Source organism: Pleurodeles waltl, chromosome 4_2, assembly GCF_031143425.1.
Source record: "Pleurodeles waltl isolate 20211129_DDA chromosome 4_2, aPleWal1.hap1.20221129, whole genome shotgun sequence".
Taxonomy (NCBI): Eukaryota; Metazoa; Chordata; class Amphibia; order Caudata; family Salamandridae; genus Pleurodeles; species Pleurodeles waltl.
In genome coordinates, this window is record NC_090443.1 from 862,648,553 (window position 1) to 862,674,539 (window position 25,987).

At 46.2% G+C, this 25,987-nt stretch overlaps 1 protein-coding gene across 2 annotated transcripts in view; it reads left to right on the top strand.

Moving 5' to 3' along the window:
* Positions 1–25,987, top strand: part of USP24 (ubiquitin specific peptidase 24) — a 1,409,949-nt gene that overhangs the window by 1,098,424 nt on the left and 285,538 nt on the right. For both annotated transcript variants that reach the window (XM_069232604.1, XM_069232603.1), the window contains exon 56: positions 6,371–6,487. In XM_069232604.1, the coding sequence (XP_069088705.1) occupies positions 6,371–6,487 (117 nt within the window). The remainder of the gene's footprint in view (positions 1–6,370; positions 6,488–25,987) is intronic.

The window sequence follows — 25,987 nt, forward strand, 5'->3', positions numbered from 1 at the left end:
ATGGCTGCATGGGTCTTGAGCGCTAACTCAGCACATGCTGAGGACTCCAGATCATTCCCTAGCAGACATTCTAATGGAATTGCAGAGGAGACTACCACCTGTTACAGGCCAGTGACCCCTCCCCATTATAAAGTTACTGTTGCCATGGGATGGACTTTAGTTTGATTGTCCGCATTAGCAACAGGAAATGTCTGTCCAATCAGGTACTGTCCTGGGTAAACCAGTTTGTCTGTCACCATAGTGACACTGGCACCTGTATCCCTCAGGGCTTCTACTCTATTCCCATTTATCAAGAGCTGCTGCCTGTATTTTTGCATGTTAGGTGGCCAGGCAGCAAGTGTTGCTAAATCTACCCACCCTCTGAGACTAGTGTAGCTTCAGTGTGGACACTGTTGATCCCACCTGGAGACTGGCTATTCCAGTACTAACTGGAGTAGTAGTTGTTGTAGGACTTTTCTTTGGACAGGCCTTGTCTCCAGTTTGGTGTCCATGCTGTCTACAGTTTTGAAACCAGGCCTTCTTGGGATCAAAGTTTTTACCCTTATGCCCATTTGTGGACTGCGAAGAGGCTCGGGCCACCCTCCTGAGCAGGTTTCTGGGGCCCTGTAAAGACTCTTTACTTTCGTCCTTGGATGTCTCACCACCCTTCCCCGGTAGGCTTTGTGACCCCTGTGGAAGCCTTGGTCACCCTAATCTTGACACAGTGGTCTGCCTTCTTTCCCAATTCTTGGGGAGAAATTGGACCTAGGTCTACCAGATGTTGATGCAGTTTGTCATTGAAGCAATTAACAGATGTTCTTTCATAAATAAATTATACAGCCCATCAGCATCACTTACACCACTGTCAGTTATCCAACCTCCTTGTGTTTTGATTGATAAGTCAAAAAAAATCAACCCTGGTTTGGCTCGAGGATTTGTGAACCCACCTGAACCTAATCCTGTACTCGTTAGTTGAGAATCCAAAGCCCTCAATCAGGTTAGGCTTCATGAGGTCATAAGATTCTGCTTCTTTACAAGAGAGTGTGAGGAGTCTATCCCCACACTTTCCAGTGAACATTCCCCCATGGAGAGCTCCCCAGTGAGATCTGCTTACTTTTCTAGTTGCACAAGCCCTCTAAAAAGCTTTGAACCACTTGGTGATATCATCACCATCTTCATATTTAGTTACAATCCCTTTGGGGATTTTTAGGATTACAGTGTTTTCTTTGACCCTGTTTAAGTTGCTGCCACCCTTTATGGGATTTAGACCCATCTCTTTTCTTTCCCTTTCCATGCCTATGAGCTGCTTCTCCAAAGCCAATCTCTTGGCCATCCTGGCTAACAGGATGTCCTCTTCATTGTGGCCGTCCTCAATGCCTACAGAGGCACTGGTCTCCCCTGTGAAAGAACCAGGTTCTTGGACTATGATTTGTGGAGTCAGGGTTCTGTGAACCCTGTTCTCCCTAATTAGGACAGGAGGGGTGAGTTCTTCCTCCTTTTCCCTAATTTTCCCATCTGAAGGAGCATCCTCCATATCAGAGGGGTGGTCCCTTGTGAACTCTGCCAAGAGCTCCTGGAGCTTTGCCTTGGTAGGGTTGGACCCAATCTTTTTCTTTTTTATCTCACAGAGAGACCTTAACTCTGACATACCTAGATGCAGGTAAGGTGTGAGGTTGAGTTACATCACTGTCTCTTCTGTTTGACTCATTATCACTCTATAAGTTGGGATTACTTTTTAAGAATCTAAAAACTACTTCTAGAACTTAAATCCTAACTTTTACAAACTTTTAAACTTCAAAAGAAATACAAACGGACTTACACAAGGCCCTAGCAGGACGTTTTGAAAAAATAGTAAAATTGCAAAAATCAATTTCTAATGACAATTTTTGGAATTTTAGTTGTGTGATCAGGTATTGGCTGAGTAGTCCAGCAAAATGCAAAGTCTTAGACCCCACCTCAGATCCACCAATGTAGGAAGTTGGTTCTGTATATACTATCTCAAAGTGCTAGATAGTATGCACAGAGTCCAAGGGCTCCTCTTAGAGTTTGATAGTGGCAAAATTAGATAATTATAATGCTCTATTTTGTGGTAGTGTGATCGAGCATTAGGCTTATCAAAGCGTAGTGTTAAGCATTTGTTGTACACACAGAGGCAATAAATGAGTAACCCACACTTAAAGACTTAACTCTAGGCCAATAGGTTTTTATTATATAGACAAATATATTTTCTTAATTTATTTTTAGAACCACAAGATTCAAATTTGAGGTAAGTACATAAAATGCAAGGTACTTCACACAGGTAAGTATAGAACTTTGATTTAAAACAGTAGTACACACAGTTTTGATTAAAATGTCAAATAGCTATTTTAAAAGTAGAGAGAGTGCAAAAATCAACAGTTCCTGTGGGAGGTAAGTTTTGGTTAGTTTCTGAGGTAAGTAAAGCACTTACACAGTCAGTCTCCTCGGCATAGGCAGCCCACCGTTGGGGTTCAAGACAACCCCAAAGCCAAAGCACCAGCAACAAAGGGCCGGTTAGGTGCAGAGGTCAAAGGAGGGCCCAAAGCACATAGGCGCCTATGAAGAACAGGGATGCTCCAGTTCCAGTCTGCTAGCAGGTAAGTACCTGCATTCTCTGGGAACAGACAAGGGGGGTTTTGTCGAGCACTTGGTGGGTGGGGGGGACACACAAAACACACCCTCAGCTGCACAGGGGCGGCCGGGTGCAGTGTGCAAAGTAGGTGTCTGGTTTGCCATAGAAATCAATGGAGGGACCTGGGGGCCACTCTGGTAATGCAGGCAGGGCAGAGGGGGGCTTCTCGGTCCATCCACCGACTGGGCTAGGATGCGGGCCGCCTGCTGGTCACTCCTGCACTGGAAGGTGGTTCCTCTCGGTCCTGAGGGCTGCGGGTGCAGTGCTTGGTCCAGGCGTCGGGTTCCTTTGTTACCAGGCAGTCGCGGTCAGGGGGAGCCTCTGGATCCTCTCTGCAGGCGTTGCTGTAGAGTAGCAGGGGGGTCGACTCAGGGTGTCCATGTCGTCGAAGTCGCCTGAGAGTCCTCTCTGCAGTGTTAGTTGTCCTGATCTCGAGCCGGGGGCATTGGGTACTTTACTTATCTCAAAAACTAACCTGTACTTACCTCCCCCAGGGACTGTTGGATTTTGCACTGTCTACTTTTAAAATAGCTTTTTGTCATTGTATGCCAAACTGTGTTTATTACTGTTTTGATTCAAAGTTCTACCTATACCTATGCTAAGTACCTTACAATTAATGTATTCACCTGCAATTTGAATCTTGTGGTTCTAAAATAAATTAAGAAAATAATATTTTTCTATCTAAAAACCTATTGGCCTGGAGTTAAGTCATTGAGTGTGTGTTTTCACGTATTGCCTGTGTGTGTACAACAAATGCTTAACACTGCCCTCTGATAAGCCTAACTGCTCGACCACACTACCACAAATAGAGCATTAGTGTTATCTATTATTGCCTCTGTCAATCCTCTTGGGGTACCCTTGGACTCTATGCTCACTATCTCTCACGTTGAGATAGTATATACAGAGCCAGCTTCCTACAACTACTTCCTGGACAGTCCGGTCCTTTGAGACAGCTACTTTAGTCATTCGGTCATGCAGGACTTCCTAGTATGATGTTGGTTCGCAGCCCACCACCGAGGATGGCATTGCTTGGGTATCTATTCTAAGGTAAGGAATCTGCAACTAGAAGTCTCTTTCATATTTACAAGTTACTTAACTTCGGTAATGAAATATCTGGTAGAGACATATTCTTGTTGCAAATTCCTTACCGACCCACTCTTCCTCCCTGCTTGCGAACTGATTTCTAGAGACAGGGATTCCCCCTTCAGGTCCTTAGCTCTGGTGCACCAGTCTCAGTGTTCTTAGGAGCTCTGCGCTTTGGCTTGTAACGTTGTTATAAGAAACTGACGTCACTGCGCTGAGGCAGCGTCCATGTACTACTCCCGAAGTCATCACGGCGACTACGATGCCAGCAGTGCCCATGGAGTAGACCGACGCCACCTACCAATGCACAAGGGTATTGCTCAAAGAAAAATCTCGGGATCCAGTCTGACGCCTGGGGGAAATTCTAAGGTAAGGAATCTGCAACTAGAATGTCTCTACTAGATATTTTGTTATCGGAGGTAAATAACTTGAACTTCAAACCCTGTGGGTCCTGTGGATGACAGATGTCAGCTACGGACCACCACTCAATTTGAATGTGGTGCCTGGGCAAGCACCATGATGCCAAAGAGTACGACTACTGTTGTCAACTTCAAATGAAGCTTCTGGCAGCACAGATGTCAGAGTTGTCCCGGTCTTCTCGTCGACCAAGGTCTCCTTCTGCGTCTGACATTCGTCCACAGGCCCGATCAAGGAGTCACTCTTGTAGATGCCGTTCTTCATCGACGTCAGAAGGTAAGACTTGAAGCAAATGGTGAAAGTCACAAAAGTTACCGACTTACACACTAAGGCCCTTATTACGACCCTGGCGGTTTGTAACCGCCAGGGCCGCGGGACGCGGTGGCACCGCCGACAGGCCGGCGGTGCCCCGCGGGGCATTCTGACCGCGGCGGCTTAGCCGCGGTCAGAGAAGGGAAACCGGCGGTCTCCTGCCGGTTTCCCGCTGCCCCCAAGGAATCCTCCAAGCCGGCGCAGCTTGCTGCGCCGGCTTGGGGATTCCGACTCCCCCTCCCGCCATCCAGTTCCTGGCGGTTCTCCCGCCGGGAACCGGATGGCGGGAGGGGGAGTCGCGGGGCCCCTGGGGGCCCCTGCAGTGCCCATGCCAATGGCATGGGCACTGCAGGGGCCCCTGTAAGAGGGCCCCGCTTGTATTTCACTGTCTGCATAGCAGACAGTGAAATACGCGACGGGTGCAGTAGCACCCGTCGCACCTTCCCACTCCGCCGGCTCGATTACGAGCCGGCTTCATGGTGGGAAGGTCGTTTTCCCCTGGGCTGGCGGGCGGCCTTTCGGCGGCCGCCCGCCAGCCCAGGGGAAAACTTGGAATGCCGGCCGCGGTCTTCAGACCGCGGTGCGGTATTCCTGCGGCGCAACTTTGGCGGGCGGCCTCCGCCGCCCGTCAAAGTTGTAATGAGGGCCTAAGTGTTTTAGGATACCAGGGGCTTGGGGAGTAGGAAATCACTAAAGGTAAGTACCTCGTTGAAGTCAGTGGAAGCCTTGGTTGTCCAGCTGCTGTTGCGACCAGTGGACCTGGACGGTGGAGCCAAAAGGTGGGTTCCAGACGTAAAAAACCTCAACTTGAAGGGGACAGTGTCCAGACCACTCGAAGATGTCCAGCTATTGCAGGTAGGCAATGCCCACCCTCTTAGAGGTGTAGTTCCTGTAGGACGGTGAAGGAAGGAGTCCGCCCATCTGTGGTGTCCAGGGGGATGCAGGAGATCCTGGAATATTTCACGAGCTGTCTCACATCGGTCGCCTGATTGCAAGAGGATCAGTGGCCAGCAGGACCACTAACAAGCTTTGGCTAACGCAAATAGCTGTTGTAAGGAAGATTGCGGATTTTGGAGGACCAGCAAAGTCCTAGTGACTTAAACCTTGGAGGGGAGTCAGGGCGCAGGCCTTCAACAGGAAGTAAAGCCAGCTGGAGTCCGAGGAGCCCCCATGCGAGACAGACTAGCAGCAGGAACAGGAAGTTGCAGGGAGGCCTCAGCAGCACAACAAACAGGAGTCCCATGTCGCAGCACCTGCAGAGTGGGATCTGAATCTAGAGTTCTAGTGCTGGTGGCTGGGACTTCTAGGAGCTCGAAGATCTCTTATAGGAAGAGCCAACAAGCCTTGGGAAGAGCAGCAGTCACAGTACATAGGGGTTCCGTTCTAGTGGCTGCGGCAAGGGTCCACTGTCTCCCAAGTTGGTCAGAAGACAAGTTGAACCTGTAGAAGACCACAGAACCACCACCTGTGAGCAGAACCTTTATGTTGTCAGTGGGACAGCAGGATCCACCAGAATCTGCAGGCAGCTCAAGATGACAATGACCTGCTGGTGGATCATTTAAGAGTTGGTTGAAAAGTTACTGATTCCGAAAACCGGCTTAGTACATTGCAGAAAACATCTTTTGGGGCACATATTCTGAATTGGAGCATTTGTGACCACAAACATGTTTTGTACATCTTGCCCTTGATTCTTTGAGTTAAGAAGCTAAATGTTCAACCATGTACAGTCGTTGAAGAGCAAATGACTTGGCATACAATGAGAGCTTTAGACCAGATCAAATGTTGGCATCTAGGAATTTGGCTTCCTGGCCTATTAAAATGTGTTTCATTTTCTGAATCTTGCTGTATAGAAGGGAGATTTGTACATAGTTTTATGAAACCTTTGTTTGTTTATATGCATTCTAAAGAGGTTTTTTTTCTTCCTTTCAGTTAAAAAGTATCAATCAGTTATTGGAGGTGCTTCTTGGTTTGTTGGATAAAGATGTTCCAGAAAACTGCAAGAATTGTGCTCAGTACTTCTTCCTCTTCAGCAACTTCGTGCACAAGGTAAATATCTAAAATAACCTTTAGAAATGGCACTGTATAAAGTAATTGAGCAACAAATCATGGCAGTCACACAAAAATTAAGAATGATTTCAGAGTTGAGTGCAAGGAATATAATATGGGGAAAAAAGAAACAATTTTGTTGCTGTGGCTTTGTGTTGTCCTTTATATTCGTGAAAAACGGACCAAGACAAACCAAAAATGTCATTAGCTTTCTTGAAATGGTGGAAGGAAAAAGGTTTCAATGAATGCTAATGACTAGCACTATTACCATAACAGGGGCCACAAGTAGAAACATGCTACCACTGGTGGGCAACGGGCTGCCACTGAGCAACATCACATTACAAACATGTATTGTGAACCTTTATCTTAAGCTTTCATAGTCCAATCCAATTTGGAGGCAACAAACTATCATTTTTAAAGTGTGACCTCTTAAATGAGGAAGACTGGGTAACCTCAGGCAACAGAGACTAACTCTTTGTAACTCTTCTTCCAGCCCAGTGCAGGGTTAGGTCCTCCCCCTGACAGCTTACCTACTCTACGGAGGAGTAGCAATCAGTGAGATGTTGAGGACACAAGGAGGAAGGAAGATATGGACTTAGCTTGGACACCCCAAACCAACAGCAGCAGAGCACTGTCAATCTATATGTGGCAAAAGTATTCTATTCCAGTGAGAGGCCAGTTTCACATATGTTTATACTCCTACAATAAAGAGACTTGCCTTTTTAATAAGCAAAATTACTGGCATTTCTCTTAGTCATAGACTCAGCCTTGTAATTATTGGCAGTAAAAAGAGATCATGGTGATGATAAAGAGCATTGTTTATACCATCATATTTTTGGAGTGTAACAAAAAAATGAAATCCTAACGAAACGTGCAGTCTCTTATTTGGCTCCTTTGGTCTTTTTTTATTTGTTGCTATTAAATTAGGCCATCCAAATAGATGTGAACTTGAAACAACTGAGCCATCATGCAAAGAGGTAAAACAGCCTCTTTAGCAATATATATACTCTAGCACCCAAACTTACTTCTGTGTTATGAATCGGAGCCATTGCAGGAGAAGAATTGATGAGTACATGAAAGAACAACCCACCTCTAGTTTATAGATTACTAGAGAAAATTACTTAATGGTGCAGTGTCACAGAATCTCACTTTTTTTCACCATCCTATCTTTTCAGTGATTCACCAACATGGCAGTTTTCCTATATCCATTTGCAGTTTCTTCTTAGGACAGCTACTCTTGTCTCCGCAGTATGTTGGGGCTTACTTGTCTGAGACTACAGCCTAGGGGTACCTAGGATGCAGCTACCCTTGATTACTTGTTGGGCTGCTGCAGTTGGATATGGATTCAGACCTTTCACAATCAGGGGAGATTTATCATCCCACAAGAACATAAACTTTTCAGAACAGTGCCACAGAAGAGTGAAGAGTTCAATCTTCATGCTGTACAGTTAGCAGATGCATGGCTCGTAAAGATGTAAAGTTCTTCATGCTTGCAAAGCTACTTTTTCTGTTAGTGTTGATATCAGCAGTTTTTGACTGTATTGTGCTTTTTCCATTGTTGGAACTTTAAGATTTTCTTTAACACTGTAAGGAAATGCCTCCTTGGCATGGTTACCCCCTAACTTTTTGGCTTTGCTGATGCTAAGTTTTGATTGAAAGTGTGCTGGGACCCTGCTAACCAGGCCCCAGCACCAGTGTTATTTCCCTAAACTGTACCTTTGCTTCCACAATTGGCACAGCCCTGGCACTCAGATCAGTCCCTTGTAACTGGTACCAAGGGCCCTGATGCCAGGGAAGGTCTCTAAGGGCTGCAGCATGTCTCATGCCACCCTGGGGACCCCTCACTCAGCAAATACACACTGCCTCACAGCTTGTGTGTGCTGGTGGGGAGAAAATGACTAAGTCGACATGGCACTCCCCTCAGAGTGCCATGCCATCCTCACACTGCCTGTGGCATAGGTAAGTCACCCCTCTAGCAGGCCTTACTGCCCTAAGACAGGGTGCACTATACCACAGCTGAGGGCATATGTGCATGATCACTATGCCCCTCCAGTGTCTAAGCAAAACCTTAGACATTGTAAGTGTAAGAGTATATGGTCTGGGAGTTGGTCAAACACGAACTCCACAGTTCCCTAATGGCTACACTGAAATCTGGGGAGTTTGGTATCAAACTTCTCAGCACAATAAATGCACACTGATGCCAGTGTGCAATTTATTGTAACATGCACCCAGAGGGCATCTTATGATGCCCTCTGAATACCAATCCAACTTCTAGTGTAGGCTGACCAGTTCCTGCCTGCCTGCCACAAACCAGACAAGTTTCTGGCCATATGGGGAGAGTGCCTTTGTCACTCTGTGGGCAGGAACAAATCCTGTACTGGGTGGAGGTGCTTTTCACCTCCCCCCGCAGGAACTGTAACACCTGGTGGTGAGCCTCAATGGTTCACCCCTTTTGTTACAGTGCCCCAGGGCTGCCCAGCTAGTGGAGATGCCTGCCCCCACTTTTGGCGGCAAGGCTGGAGGAGATAATGAGAAAAACAAGGAGGAGTCACCCACCAGTCAGGACAGCCCCTAAGGTGTCCTTAGCTGAGATGACCCTGCCTTTCGAAATCCTCCATCTTAGTTTTGGAGGACTCTGCCAATAGGATTAGGGAGGAGACACAAAGAGGGTGTAGCCACCCTCAAAGACCCTCCCAGACCTAAACACACTCCTAAATCTAGTATTTAGGGGCATCCCAGAACCCAGGAAATCAGATTCCTGCAACCTGAAGAAACAAGGACTGCTGACCTACAAGCCTGCAGAGAAGACGGAAGACGACAACTGCTTTGGCCCCAGCCCTACCGGCCTGCCTCCTGACTCGAAAACCTGCAACCAGCGATGCATCCGACAGGGACCAGCGACCTCTGAAGCCTCAGAGGACTGCCCTGGACTAAAGGACCAAGAAACTCCCATGAGCAGCGGCTCTGCTCAAACAACAGCAACTTCTTTGCAACAAAGAAGCAACTTTTAAAGACTTCACGTTTCTCGCCGGAAGCGTGAGACTTCCCACTCGGCACCCAACGCCCCCGGCTCGAGATCCAGAGAACAAACACCACAGGGAGGACTCCCCGGCGACTGCGACCCCGACCCCGTGAGTAGCCCGAGACGACCCATCTGAGCCCCACAGTGACGCCTGCAGGGAGAATCCGGAGGCTCCCCCTGACCGTGACTGCCTGTAACAAGGGACCCAACGCCTGGAACCAGCAATGCACCCGCAGCCCCCACGACCTGAAGGAACCGAACCTCAGTGCAGGAGTGACCCCCAGGCGACCCTCTGCCTAGCCCATGTGGTGGCTGTCCCGAGAAGCCCCCCCTGTGCCTGCCTGCACCGCTAGAGTTACTCCCGGGTCCCTCCATTGCTTCCTATATGAAACCCGACTCCTCCTTTGCACACCGCACCCAGCCGCCCCTCTGCCGCTGAGAGTGTGTTTTTTGTGCCTACTTGTGTCCCCCCCCCCCCCAGTGCTCTACAAACCCCCACTGGTGTGCCCCCCAGATGACGCGGGTATTTACCTGCTGGCAGACTGGAACCAGAGCACCCCTGTTCTCCATAGGCACCTATGTGTTTTGGGCACCTCTTTGACCTCTGCACCTGACCGGCCCTGAGCTGCTGGTGTGGTAACTTTGGGGTTGCCTTGAACCCCCAACGGTGGGCTGCCTATGCCCAGGAACTGAGACTTGTAAGTTTCTTACTTAACTCACAATCTAACCTTTACTTACCCCTCCCAGGAACTGTTGATTTTTGCAGTGTTCACTTGTAAAATAGCTTATTGCCATTTTAACAAATACTGTATATGTTGTTGCTTTTATTCAAAGTTCCTAACTTACCTATGTGAAGTACCTTGCATTTTATGTGTTTGCTTCAGATCTTGAACCTGTGGTAAACTAAGAAAGTATATTTTTCTATATAAAAACCTATTGGCCTGGAGTAAGTCTTTGAGTGTGTGTTCCTCGTTTATTGCCTTTCTGTGTACAACAAATGCTTAACACTACCCTCTGATAAGCCTACTGCTTGACCACACTGCCACAAAATAGAGCATTAGAATTTTCTAATTTTGCCACTATCTTACCTGTAAGAGGAACCCTTGGACTCTGTGCGCACTATTTCTTACTTTGAAATAGTATATGTAGAGCCAACTTCCTACAAACACTGACTATCTTCTCCTATGAGCAGAACCGGGAAAAACTTTTACAGTTTTGTTTATGCCTTATTGTATTTGATAGGTTTACTTTTTCATGTTCTTGCTTTTACGTATACACAGCCTATAGCGCTATCTGACTTCAAACTGATTCTGCCACAACCACACAGATGCCATGTCCAGTGCCGACAGGCGCGCAGCTTCTTGGTAATCTTTTTGACTCTCATACCTTGCTATACCACATGGTAGGTCCCAGACTTTAGATCAGCTATTTGGAGAGGATTCTGAAATTGACAACTATGCTGAATGGGAAGAAGATTATGTTCCCCAATATGAGGACAACTTGTATGAAGAGATTCAGGATACCAGTGGGCTTGACATTCACCTGCTGTCAGCCTGGTGTCCCTCCCAGGGCCTCCTTTAAATAAAAGCTCCTAATTTGTTGTTGTGATGCAAAGGGCATCTGAAGTATCAGCCCTCCAATAGCCAACCATGAAAGTGAAAACCATTGTATTGACCAAAGGTTTGCAACCTGGCCAGGCTCCAACTGAGCCACTGTTAACATTTAACAAGGCACTTACTGACACTCTTTCAGGCACCCGGGCCAATAGATAGGTTGCCTGTCACCATTACACATGGCGACCCTGCTTTCCTAACACAACATCTCACTTTGGAGAGTCCCGTGGTCCAGGCTTCCACCAGCAGAGTAAATCTGAACGCTTTCCCCTTCTCTCCTCCTGAAAGTGTCCAAAACCAAAGAATTTTCTCCTCCAAGAGCCTTGTTCTAATATCGGTCAGTGCTAGCTGTCTCCTTGGCCATTATTCTCATGTTCTTTGGGGTACAGTAGCTCAGATTTGTTTACAGGCTCCACTGGACGTCCTTCGAGCATCTCAAGCAAACATTTTAGAGGCAGGACCAGACACAACTGATTGACTTGAATGTGCCATGGTCACAAGTGTGGCTCTTTGCTGCCATCCCTGAATGAGGTTCCTGTGGGGAAGTTCAGGCATCTTTAATGGACATGTCTTTTTGGGGATAATGCAGAGTCAGCTTTGAAAGTGTTTAAAGAGGGCAGAGCTGTTACATGTTCCTTGGGCTTGACTTACCACGAGGAATTCCATCTGCAATTTTGACCTAGTCGTGGCTGCTGTAAAGGTTTCCCCATCCGCCAATGCCTGTCCTCTTCTCCAGCACAAAACCCATTACAGCCATTTCATGGCTTGGGCACAAGTTCCCAGAGACCGGAAGGCCAGCATGGACAATGTACGGCTCAGCCACCTCCCCACCCCTCACTCCCAACTGCTGCAACTGTAAAACCACTTTAGTATGCCCCTGCCTGCACACAGCCACCCTGTCGGAGACAGGATCTGATATTTCATCTAGAGGGGGAAGGCCATCACAACAGATCTTACAAATTGCCGGAGTTATGCCTTTCGCTTCATTTATACCCTGCTGCATCTTTCACCACCTTAAGGGGGCTGATGGAAGGCCATCTCATTGTCTTATGTTCAAAATCGCCATAAAGAGGGTTCCAGCCTCAGAAGTAGGCACTAGGCGTTACTCTTGCTATATCGTTGGGCGAAGTAGGATAGAGGGTTTCATCCTAGTTTGATCTTCGCCTTCTGAATGCCTTCCTGTGGAAGGGTAAATTCAAGATGCTCACACTAGCCAAGGTCTTTTGTCCTAGATCCATTCGACCTGTGGTATGCTTATTTTCACATCGCTGTCCTGTAGGCCTATAGGTGCTACCTGCAGATCACAGTGGGCCAGGAGCATTTTGATCCTTTTTTAGCCTCGCCAGTGCCCTGGGGTGTGCATAAAAGTTATGGCGGTGGTCATATGAACATCTGTGGAGGCCATGGGTACGAGTCTTCTACCACCTCAACACCTGGCTGTTGAAGGGAGCTCGCACCTTGCACTCGTCAACTACCTCCAGACAACGGCAAAATCCTAACGCCACTGGGGTTCACTATCAATGAGTCAGATTCACACTTGACTCCTTTGCACACACTCCCTTTCATCGAGCCAGTGTATATTCAGTATGGCCTCAGCCTTTTTCTTGGAACTGAGAGTCCAGGACATTTGGGCTATGATCCAGATGTTCCTGGCTCTGCCCTGGACCTCAATCAGAAGCTGCTGGGATTGTTGGCCTCCAGTATCCTGTTGGTGGCTCATACCAGATGGCACATGCAGGCTGTACAGAGAGACCTCAAATCCCGGTGGATACAACTTCATGGAAATCTGCCAGACTATATTAATATCTCAGATGAGACTGCAAAAGGTCTGGGGTTGGCTAATGAACCATAGTTTGTTCTGTTGCAGGCCTCTCTCCTTACTCCAGCCAGAGCTGATGGTGTTCATGTATGCATCACTAATGGGTTGAGGAAGCCATCTGTTAAAGATGGAGACTAGAGGCCTTTGGTCTCCGGTGGAGACTCAACTCCATATCACTTTGATGGAGTTGAGGAAGATTAGTGTGGCGTTAAAGGCCTTCCTGCCCAAAGGAAAGCTGGTACTGGTGCTTACTGACAACACCACTGGGTTCTGTCAAGAGTCTCTGCACCGCTAGAAGTTACTGGACTGCCAGGGGATTTCTCTATTGAAGGACCACATTCTGGCAGACAAACTCAGTTGCAGGCGCCTAGTAGATCACAAATGGCATTTATACCTGGAGGTGGCATAGGCCTTTTTCCAGCAATGGGGAGAACTCTGGCTAGATCTTTTGGAGACTGCCTACAACGTACAATATCAGCACTTCTGCATGCTGAAGTTTCCAAAGCAGCTCTTGCTCAGTTGCTTCCTGTCTAGAGTGAAGCTCAGGACCATTGTATGCCTTTCCGCCATGGCCTCTCCTGCTGCAAGTTCTGAACAAGATCAGGAACAACAGTTGAATTGACCCTTGTGGCACCAGTTTGAGCCAGGAGAGTGTTGTACTAGGAACTAGTGGGCATAAGCGTCTGTCCTTTTTCAAGCTGTCGCTTTGCTAGTCTATTTTGTCGCACCAGCATAGCAGGATGTTTCACCTAGGCCTGCACAAATTGCATCTCTGGGCTTTGAGATTGAGCGGCGGTGGTTGCTCTCCTTCGATCTGAATCCTGAGGTCACTGATGTCATCTTGGTGGCAAGGCGTCCCTCCACTAAGTCAGTAAATGTCAACCATTGGGACCTGTTTGTGGGTATGTGCCATTTGATGATTATTCTGTCCCAAGCTCGGCAACGATTTCGGTTAAGGTTTACTTTTGGCCTCCCTGTGGTTCCTGGATCAGCCTTAGTTATTTAAATCACGTGCTGTGATGATATGTTTCAAAGGTTTGCAATATTTGTTTTTTCTATAACACTTTGTTCTGCCCTAGTGGGACTTGAACTTGGTTCTCACATTATTGATGTGCACCCCTTTTGATCTGCAGTTGTTCCTTGAGACTTCTTTCCTTCTTAAAAGGTGTCAATCTATGGATCTTCACACTGCCCAAACTAATTTGCCCATGGGCTCTGCGTCTGAAGTCACCGACAGCCTAAAAAGCAGCAGACGTCAGCGCACATGGGTGGCGCTTATATGTGTTTGTGCTCGTAACTGCTATAGCAGGTCAATGTCTGCGTGGAGCCAACTGATGCAACTTAGTGGGCATACTAGAACTGTTTTGAAAGTTTTTGCATCCATTCTGATGCCCGGGGATTCTTCACAATGCGCAGGATATGTGGATAGAGTATCCATCGGAAAGATACATACCAAAGGTAAGTGATTTGTTCTTTATGGTCAATGCCTTCCCTTCCAACCATTCATGCAGTAGAAGGATAACTTTTTAGGCAAAAATGTCTTGTAAGCCATTTAGGGCTTATGGAGTCATATCAGCAAACAAGTAGGTGAAGTCAGAAAGGTTGAGATATTTAAGCACAGTGACTCAGTGTGCACAGTAGCCATGTGAGATGTGTGCTTTTATGTCCCAGTCACAAAGAGGGGATATTGGAAATGTGACCATGTAGAACAAATACTTGGATTTTAAGTTATTCATTTGGTATGTAAAGAGTCTTTTTTTCTGATGTTTGACACTGGAGGCCCATTTTCACATATCGCTGTGTGCATGCTTGGACACTAAAACTCTTATTGGCAAGCACTCAAATACTTCCAACCCACAGTAATAAAAATGCAAAAACTGTTAGCACACATAAGCACAAAGCAAGGAAACATTTTAATTCTGTCGGGATATAGTTTTCAGGTCAAGGTTGATGTAAATTACTGACTGCCAAACAACACACAACAACTCTGCAGATCTCCCCGCACCTCGGATTTGTGACATGCTGCATCATCATAGTACCAACTAAAGATAATATATTGGGGGGGGGGAGGGGAGGGGCATTACGGCCCAAGGAAAATGGCCTACTAAACAGAGAGCTCTGCCACGCTGAGGGATAAAAACAGCTCACTCTGCTGATACACTGCCTCGATAGACACTTTAAACCGTGCCCAGCATATAGGAAGGAGGGGTGCTTTCAGCGACCCCTTTTGGCGAAAAACTTAGAGGGAAACACCTCTTATAACCAAGTGCTCCAGAAGCTGCTTCACAGCGCCTGACCCTAAAATGGCCAACACCAGGCCTCCACGTGGATAAATCTCTACTTGACTATCCCAGCATCACTACTTACATCCTACCCCTAGAAGTGAGCACTTAGTGACACTACTCTACAACACTCTATAAGGGTAGGAACCTATAATGTACAAAACTAACCTACCAACCAGAGCATATATGGCACGGGCCCTCCCATCCTATGCCTAACCTTAAGTTGGCCACATCCATTTAATATAGCTCTCTCTAAAGCATGCTCCAGAACTTTCTTACTTCTAAACTACACACATTGGGGTCCTGAATTTCTCCACCTCAACAAAAACCCAAATTGCAGATTGGAGGGGCTGAGAATAATCAGTTACACTCCAAAGTGCAGTACCTTGCTGTTCAACAATCTGCATTGCGGCACCATATAAAATGATTTAAGTGTTACTAACCCAGAAAGGGTACTGACTTCTACACCTCAACCTACCTCCCAACATTCGGCACCTCCGTCAAACATCTCAAGGACTACAGAAATCCTACTAGATGCACCCAACGCAAAGTATTCAGTCAAGTTCCGCTCTCAAAATGGCAGATTCCAAACTGCACAACCTCAAAGGAGCCAGGGGAGGTTTGAAAGACATCAAACCTGCATGAAAGAGACACTTGCAGGACCCCCACCCCAGACTCCCCTAAGAAATCAAAATATGAGAACTCCGCAGCTCTAGACGTAATTATGCAGAAACTTGACACGCTACATGTGCTTGCCCAATCAACAAAATCCACCATAGAAACTGTACAGAGCAACCTTGCATCTTTGAAACAAAAATAAAAAATGATACAGCTGGGTGGTAGAGTCTCTAAAATAGAATCACTGATAAACCTTCTGGAGGACCACAAACATAACTTTTCGAAAACATTATCAAGCACCACCGCGATACTGGATCAACTGGAAAGGAACATCTCCGAACTCAAAATGGAAATAGAAGGGACAAATTGCACATTTTTGTGCTTCTTGAAGATAGCAAAAATGTAGCACCTTTCTGTGCAACCATTGAAAAATGAATCCCCCAAGTACTCAATATAAACTTAGTGTAGGAAGCTGGCCATGTGTATGGTGAGTACCTAGGGTGTTATCACCTTATGCCAGTTTCAGGTATCCCCTACTAGTGAGGTGTAGACAGTGTCTAGGAAGCCAGGGCTCTCTAGAGATAGCACTGGATGAGCAGCCAAGACCAGCTAGTAGACATGCAATGCTTATGCAATACCACTGTAGTCACACAGCACTCACACACACGAAAGAACCACACAGTATTACAAAAATAAAGGTACTTTATTATGGTAACACAGATACAAAAATACTGTATAGACAATACTCCACTAGCAGGTGAGTAAACACACTATTATATACACATTAGAAGTTAGGAATTGGCATAGAAAGCAATACAAAATAGTGAAACAACAGAAAATAATGGAGGCCCTAGGGGAGACCAAACCATATACTAAGTAAGTAGAATGCAAAGTCCCGTCCCCCACCCAAGGAAGTGGAATCTCTAGAGGGGAGCAGGAGGAACTAGGAACCCCAAAAGGTAAGTACCAGGGTGCCCCCCAGCGACCAGGAGAGAAGAGGTAAGTACCTGTTTTTTCCCCAAACCCACAGGTAAGCTTAGGAAAAGAACTGTGTAAGACCCAAGCAAGACTGGAATAAACCAAAGGTCGATCCTGACAGAAGAGGACCTGTAAATGAAGGGGTCCAAGTCCAGTTCGAGTTGGAGTGTCCAATTGGGGCATGAGCAACTACCCACCCTTCTAGAGTTGCAGGACCAGGTCGATGGTGAAGACAAAGGGTTGGCTGTGCAGCACAGGAGCAAGAGAAGTGTTCCAGGAGTGATTGCAGTCGATGTCCCATGTCAGAAGAAGAATTGCAGTCAGTCAGTGGTGTGGAAAAAAGCAACAACAAGACTTGGCAAAGACAAGAGTTGCAGATGAAGAGCTGCTGGAGACCAGGAAGGTCCCTGGGGACTCAACCTAAGAAGGGGAGTCTCGGGTGACCCTCAGCAGTGAGGAGAGTCAGAAGTCAAGGATGCAGCCCCCACAGGCAGCAGGCAGCGGAGTCACAGTAAGGCCAACTCAGCACACCTGAAGAGAAGTCCCTCGTTGCTGGAACAGCAGGCAGGAGACTGTGTTTTGCAGGGAAGAGTTCTGGATGCTGGGGCTACATGGAGCCTGAAGATCCCTTGGAAGGAAAGCCAACAAGCATTGGTAGCTGCAAGAGTCGTGGTGAATGAAGGGACAGTCCTGCTAGGAGAAGCAAGGACTTACCATCTCCCAAGTTGGACAGCTGGTAAAGGGGACTGAGGGGACCACTCCGGACAACCACCTGTGTTGCAGGATCCACGCAGTTTTGCAGGAGAGAAGATCCATACATCAGGACGTTGTTGCAGTTGGTGCCTGCAGATGCAGGGGAGTGACACCTTCACTCCAGGGGAGATTTCTTCTTGCTTGTTGTGCCAGCTGAAGACTTGTCGCCTTCAGGTGATGCACAGCCAGGAAAATGTTGCAGTTGCTGGAAGGAGCTGGAGAAACAATGTTGTAAAGCCGAGTCGCCACTGGAGATGCAGATTATCAGTTCCTGGAGGGTCCAGTTGCAGTCCCGGTGGCCCCGAAGTTGAAGTAAACAATGCAGAAGAGTCCTACTGGAATCTTGCCCGACGAATCCGAGGACCCACCCAAGAGGGAGACCCTAAATAGCCCAGGATGGTGGGTGGCCACCTATCAATAGAGTGCTGTGATGTCACTTGCCTGACATGGCCACTCAGATGCTTCCAGGTGCCTCTTCCCACCTTGGATTCCAGATGGCTGAATCAAGTGGCCACCTGAAGGAGCTCTGGGCACCACACCTGGGATGGTGATGGACAGTGGAGAAGTCACTCCCCTTTCCATTGTCCAGAAAATGGCTGATCACCCTTATCTCGAAAGCCTTTGTCCTCCCTATCCTGTCCTCAGAAGCAGACACCCAAGGCAGATGGCTTCTTAACAAATTACAGAGGGACAACTCTGAAATTATAGTCATGAACATCTGTGCTCCCGTATCGACACCCTACCTTTTGGATTAATCTCAGTAAAAAACAAAACTTTCAACTTTCGGAATTCTGCATGTCAATTTAAACCCAACAAATCCCACCAACAAATGCTAAACATGTGCAGTTCTCTTAAACTTATAAACATATGGAAGTTATTCAATCTTACAGGGAAAGATAGCTCAATTTTCTCCCACCTTGCATCGATAATATCTTAATTGGCGACATTTACTTCCCACCTCTTCCCCAACCATTGAACCATTCCTAGTCTCAGACCATGCCTGTAGTTCATTACTCTACGATATCGCTTGCAATACTTCAGTAGCAAAAACATGGAGAATGAGCAATCTTCTCAAGGAAGAACCCCCCTTCAAAGAAATAATCAAAAAAGAGATTGATGAATACTTATAACTCAGTACATCTTCTGGTCCAAATACACAAATCATCCGGGCCGCCCTGAAATGCACTATCCGTGGGCACATGATTAAACTTAGGTCAAATAAAAAAACTATCTGGTCCAAATACACAAATCATCCCGGCCGCCCTGAAATGCACTATCCGTGGGCACATGATTAAACTTATGTCAAATAAAAAAAAACTAGACAACAAAACCTTAGACCAATTACAGCCAAAAATAAAAGCATTATAGAAAGATTTAAATCACACCAAAGACAAAACTCAATTAAACAATCTAATTAAACTCAAGTATGAATACAACAAGCGTCTGAGTAATAAAGACCACCTAATAGTCCAAAAATACAAAAGCATAAATCTCTGTGGACGTAATAAAGCTGGCAAAATGCTTGTGTCATATTTAAAACAGAGACATCAGAACACAAGATTAACCTCTGTAACCAATGAACATGGTTCACATCGACAAACTAGAAGGGCATCCTAAATACCATACCCTCTACTCCAAAAGCAATAACACATCTTATGACATATGCTTAAACTACCTCAACAAAATTAATGTAACTAACATAGATGAATCAACAAAAGAATCTCTAGAGCAACCTATTTATTGCTAAGAAATCATAAACGCGATCAAAACACTAAAAAGCCAGAAAGGCTTCCCAACGTCATTCTATCAAACTTAGGGTACCTCTCTAATCACTCACTTCGAAGAGTTAGTCGCCAACTTCTCCTCTAATGGCTCGGTTGAGCGCTCCTCCGCGGAGGAAATCATAATTGTTATACCCAAAGAATGGAAAGACCCATCCAATCCCAAGAACTACCGACCCATGTCTCTCTTGCAAAATATATGCAAAGATCCTAGCCCTCAGAATAGAGCCCAGTCTCAAAAACATAATACATCCCTCTCAATCAGGATTTATCAAAGGGAGATTCAGTGCGGATAATATCAGACTTTTTAAGCATGCGATTGAAATAGGCAAACTCTTGCACCAACCAACCTCCGCAATAGCATTAGATGCAGAAAAGGCCTATGATAAGGTGAGAATTTTTTGATGTTATAGAATACTTGGGTGTGACATTAGCTGCCTATTGTAGGAAAATGGTTCTCTGTTGCAGTTACCCCCCACTTTTTGCCTGATATTGATGCTGAGTTGACTGAGAAGTGTGCTGGGACCCTGCTAACCAGGCCCCAGCACCAGTGTTCTTTCACTTAAAATGCACCATTGTTTCCACAATTGGCACACCCCTGGCACACAGATAAGTCCCTTGTAAAAGGTACCAGTGGTATCAAGGGCCCTGTGACCAGGGAAGGTCTCTAAAGGCTGCAGCATGTGTTGTGCCACCCTTAGGGACCCCTCACCTAACACATGCACACTGCCATTGCAGATTGTGTGTGTTGGTGGGGAGAAAAAGGCAAAGTCGACGTGGCATCCCCCTCAGGGTGCCATGCACACAAAATACTGCCTCTGGCATAGGTAAGTCATCCTTCTAGCAGGCCTTACAGTCCTAAGGCAGGGTGCACTATACCACAGGTGAGGGCATAGCTGCATGAGAAATATGCCCCTACAGTGTCTAAGTCTATTCTTAGACATTGTAAGTACAGTGTGCCCATATTAAGTATATGGTCTGGGAGTTTGTCAAAAACGAACTACACAGTTCCATAACGACTACACTGAATACTGGGAAGTTTAGTACCAAACTTCTCAGAATAAGTGTTGAATTTATTAAAAAATGCACACAGAGGGCATCCTAGAGATGCCCCGTGTATTTTACCCAATCCTTCAGTGCAGGACAGACTGGTCTGTGCCAGCCTGCTGCTGAGAGATGAGTTTCTGACCCCATGGGGTGAGGGCCTTTGTGCCCTCTGAGGCCAGAAACAAAGCCTGCTCTGGGTGGAGGTGCTTCACGCCTCCCCCCTGCAGAAACTGTAACACCTAGCAGTGAGCTGCAAAAGCTCAGGCTTCGTGTTACAATGCCCCAGGGCACTCCAGCTAGTGGAGATGCTTGCCCCCTGGATACAGCCCCCACTTTTGGTGGCAAGTCCAGGGAAGATAATGAGAAAAATAAGGAGGAGTCACCTACCAGTCAGGACAGCCCCTAAGGTGTCCTGAGCTGAGGTGACCCCTGCCTTTATAAATCCTCCATCTTGATTTTGGAGCATTCCCCCAATTAGAAGTAGGGATGTGCCCCCCTCCCCTCAGGGAGGAGGCACGAAGAGGGTGTAGCCACCCTCTAGGACAGTAGCCATTGGCTACTGCCCTCCTGACCTAAACACACCCCTAAATTCAGTATTTAGGGGCACCCCAGAACCCAGGAAATCAGATTCCTGCAACCTGAAACATGAAGGAGGACTGCTGACCTGAAAGCCCTGCAGAGACGACGGAGACGACAACTGCTTTGGCCCCAGCTATACCGGCCTGTCTCCTGACTGGAAGAAAACTGCAACAGCAACGCATCTGACAGGGACCAGCGACCTCTGAAGCCTCAGAGGACTGCCCTGAACCAAAGGACCAAGAAAGTCCCGTGAACAGCGGCTCTGATCAAAAAGCAACTTTCAAAGACTTCACTCTTCTTGCCTGAAAGCGTAAGACTTCACCCTCTGCACCCGACGCCCCCGGCTCGAGCTCCAGAGAACCAATACCACAGGGAGAACTCCCAGGCGACTGCGACCTGGTGAGTAGCCTGAGACGACCCTCCTGACCCCCACAGTGAGGCATGCAGAGAGAATCCAGAGGCTCCCCCTGACCGCGACTGCCTGTAACAAGGAACCCAACGTCTGGACCAAGCACTGCACCCGCAGCACCCAGGACCAGAAGAAACCAAACTTCAGTGCAGGAGTGACCACCAGGCGACCCTCTGCCTAGATCAGTCGGTGGCTGGCCCGAGAAGCCCCCCCCTGTGCCTGCCTGCACCGCTAGAGTGACCCCTGGGTCCCTCCATTGATTCCTATTCAAAACCCGACGCCTGCTTGCACACTGCACCCGGCTGCCCCTGTGCCGCTGAGGGTGTGTTTTGTGTGCCTGCTTGTCTCCCCCACCCCCAGTGCTCTGCAAACCCCACCTGGTCTTCCCTCGAGGACGTGGGTACTTACCTGCTGGCAGACTGGAACCAGAGCACCCCTGTTCTCTATAGGCTCCTATGTGTTTTGGGCTCCTCTTTGACCTCTGCACCTGACCGGCCCTGTGCTGCTGGTGTGGGAACTTTGGGGTTGCCTTGAACCCCCAACGGCAGGCTGCCTATGTCCAGGAACTTAGCCTTGTAAGTGCCTTACTTACCTGACAAACTAACCATTACACCTCCCCCAGGAACTGTTGGATTTTGCACTGTGTCCACTTTTAAAATAGCTTATTGCCATTTTAACCAAAACTGCGTATGCTATTGTTCTGATTCAAAGTTCCTAACTTACCTGTGTGGAGTACCTTGCATTTTATGTATTTTACTTAAAATCTTGAACTTGTGGTTCTAAAAATAAAGAAAATATATTTTTCTATATAAAAACTATTGGCCTGGAGTTGTCTTTGAGTGCGTGTTCCTCATTTATTGCCTGTGTGTACAACAAATGCTTAACACTACCCTCTGATAAGCCTACTGCTCGATCGCACTACTACAAAATAGAGCATTAGAATTATCTAATTTTGCCACTATCTTACCTCTAAGGGAAACCCTTGGACTCTGTGCACACTATCTCTTACTTTGCGATAGTATATACAGAGCCAACTTCCTATACCTATCAGAAGGTATCTTGGACCTTTCTCTAAGTCTCACTCACCTCCTTCAACTTTGGCCCTGCTCTCTCAAAAATGATCTTTGCTCTATAAAAAGAACCGAAAGCTAGAATAAGCATCAGTGGAATGTTGTCTAATCACCTTTTCCTTCGACAAGGATGCCCTCTCTCCCCCTACTATTTCTACTAACGCTAGAACCCCTACTTACATTGATCAGAGAAAAGTCACTCATCCCCTGTATCCCTTTCTCATCCGTCCCAAAAAAACTAGCCACCTATGCGGATGACATTCTGCATTTTACCACGCAGGCAGACTCAGCCTTGTTGCACATCATAATCCACCTTCGGTGCCCACTCTAACATGTCAGGCTACTAACACAACAAGAAAAAGACAGAGGTTCTTCCTCTCAGTGTGTACTGCAACAGCTTACACATCAGCCCCTATGGACTCAAATGGGTCCCAGATAAGCTAAAATACCTGGGTATATGGATCACCCATAACCTTAAGGACTCCATCAGTCTCAGCAAGAGCAACAGCTTACACATCAGCCCCTATGGACTCAAATAGGTCCCAGATAAGCTAAAATACCTCGGTATATGGATCACCCATAACCTTAAGGACTCCATCAGTCTCAGCAAGAAAAAGACGCTAGATAACATCAAAGATGGCTTAGACAAATGGTCAACCAGGCTCATTGGGTAGAATAGAATCTACCAAAATGTTGATTACCCCCTCATTAACTTTTTAATCAGCATGCCCCCATATACCTCTCAGACACCTTTTTTTTTTTTTTTATTAAACTCAGATTGACATGTTACTTACCAAATTCCTCTAGAAGACTTAACAACTCAGAATTGCCTTAAAGAAACTGAGACTTCCTTAAAAAAAAAAAAAAAAAAAAAAGACTACTGGAGATACTAACCTGCCCTCCTAGTGAAACAGGGAAGCCACTGGCTCCTAACCACCACCAACCTCTTGCCCGCTATGGCTCGCTATAGAAATCCCCCTCGCTAAACCCTTATCCCTCACTTCATTTCTTACTGTCAAAAACAAATTAAAGTACACTACTCTATAAAAATTCCGTCCACTACAGTACAGGCACTCCTAAAAATTGACAACAAACTGCCCAACAAAGTTAAACACTCATGTCTACCCTCGCTGTGGCACAATGAAAACTTAAAACTAGAAGGAAGAACAATGTATAAAGAGGAATGGGAAGAAAAAGATATTCTCCTGGAAAGGGATATCAGCGCCCACTCAGAACCCATGCCGTTCTCTCAAATTAAACACAAATTTGACCTAAACGACCTAGACCTTTAATATGTCCTTAAAATAAAATCACGTATCACCAAACATAAACCTCCAACCCTTCTGACCTACCCAACACATTAGAAAAATATACCAAATTGGTAACCTAGTTTACAAACTGTACTCCCTCCTATCCCCACAAAAACCTCACTAAAAAAAATAAAAAATATTCAGAACATAAGTGTTATACTCTACTATAAGACTCCAGCAGCATTACAAAGGTCTCACTGGACTGGCCATCTACCTAGAATAACCTCACGTCCAACATAATAACACCGTCATTAGCATAAGGCAGATACTGGGTAGCCAGTATCGCCCACTGGACTTCGACCAAACTTTATAAACTAGGCCTAAGACCCTCAGATACATGCTGGAGCGGTGAAAAGGAAGCAGGAGACCTAAAAGGCATGCTAATGTAGAGCACCTCCACCAAAAGGTTCTGGCAGGACATCAGTAACACAATATCTCTCAAATATTTCATACAAAAAAGACTCCTACTTCAGCCTCTATTACACTGGGCATCATCCCCACTGATACTAAACAGGCATTAAACAAAGAGGACTGTCTCCTATTGGACATTCTAGTGACAACTGGCCTTAAAGCTATCCTCAGTGAATAGAAAGACTCATCCTAAATATCCTTCCACACATGGTGGGAATGGGTCCAATTCACCAGAACTCTCTGTATCTCACTAAACTTATACATGAAGACAACACCAGTGAAGAATGGTAAACTCTGGTACAAACTAGACAACTTTGCCTCCCTCGTCTATGTAACCATGATCACGCAATCATTAATTCACTCAATCACTCATTCTCCAACCCTCCCCCTTCTCCCACCCCCTCCTCTCTCTACCCACCCCCATTCCACATGTACTCCCTACGTGTCACCCCCATCACCTTCTTCTTTCTGCTATTTTACTCTTTCTCATTCATCTACAACTGAGGTACATTAATCATTCACCACAGCATCAAAAAAACGTTCCGTCACAATACATACACTGATTAACCTTACCTCACCAATGCAAACAAATACACATCTCTACTTTTATAAATGTGGACAGACGCCTCGTGATATATCCTAAACTACTGTTCCCACTTGATTTTATGGTACATACAATATTGTTTCTTTTAATTTGTTATTTAATTTTCCTATTGTTTAAAATATCTGCAAAACACTCTTGAATTTAAAAATAGAGATAATTCGTGTGGCATCTTTAGGATTACTTTGAAGTTCAGAAGTGTTAATGCTTGGCAATTGTTTCCATGGAGGACAAGAAGACAATACATGATCAGAACCCCCCACTGCAAACAAAATGGCAGACTTGTTTCGGATTGGATCAATCACTTAATTGATTTGCAGATCCAACTGCCCTGACTCCGAAAGTTCTGTTATGGGAGCCCAACATTGTGCTTTTCTAAATATTGGAAAATATTTTTGTTCGTATGGAGTAAGCAATGCTAATTATATCTCATAGAAAATAGCCTTCCTGGTAGCCATTACTTTGGCATACAGAGTTAGTGTGATGCATGGTATGCATACACAAACCAAACATTATCTTCCACTGAAAGACCCATCTTCTCTCTTTAACATAATCTCAAATATCTGCATCAGCAAAGCCATTCTGCTGACAGTATTCTTTCCAAATCTTTCTTCCGTGGCTGAAATATCCCCTCATACTGTGCATGTAAATAACTCCACAAGAGATTTAGTGAAGACTAAAGCTTAACTCACTGAATTAGCTTTTTTAATATATATATGTTCGATGGCATGTGTAGCTGCAGATATACATGCTGTGCACATCTCGCCATCTGGTGTTGGGCTCGGAGTGTTACAAGTTGTTTTTCTTCGAAGAAGTCTTTTTTCGAGTCACGAGACCGAGGGACTCCTCCCATTTCGACTCCATTGCGCATGGGCGTCGACTCCATCTTAGATTGTTTTTTTTTTTCCGCCATCGGGTTCGGACGTGTTCCTTTCGCTCCGTGTTTCGGGTCGGAAAGTTAGTTAGAATCTCGGAAAAATCGTCGGTATTGTTTGCGTTCGGTATCGGGTTAGTTACAACAGATCGACACCGAATTAAGAAGAGCTCCGGTGGCCCTTCGGGGTTTTTTCCATCCCCGTCGGGGCCTGGTCGGCCCAGCCACATGTCTCTTCAAGGCTGATGGAACGGACCCCATTCCGCTTCTGTCCAAAATGCCATAACAAGTATCCATATACAGATCAACATCTGGTCTGTAACTTGTGTTTGT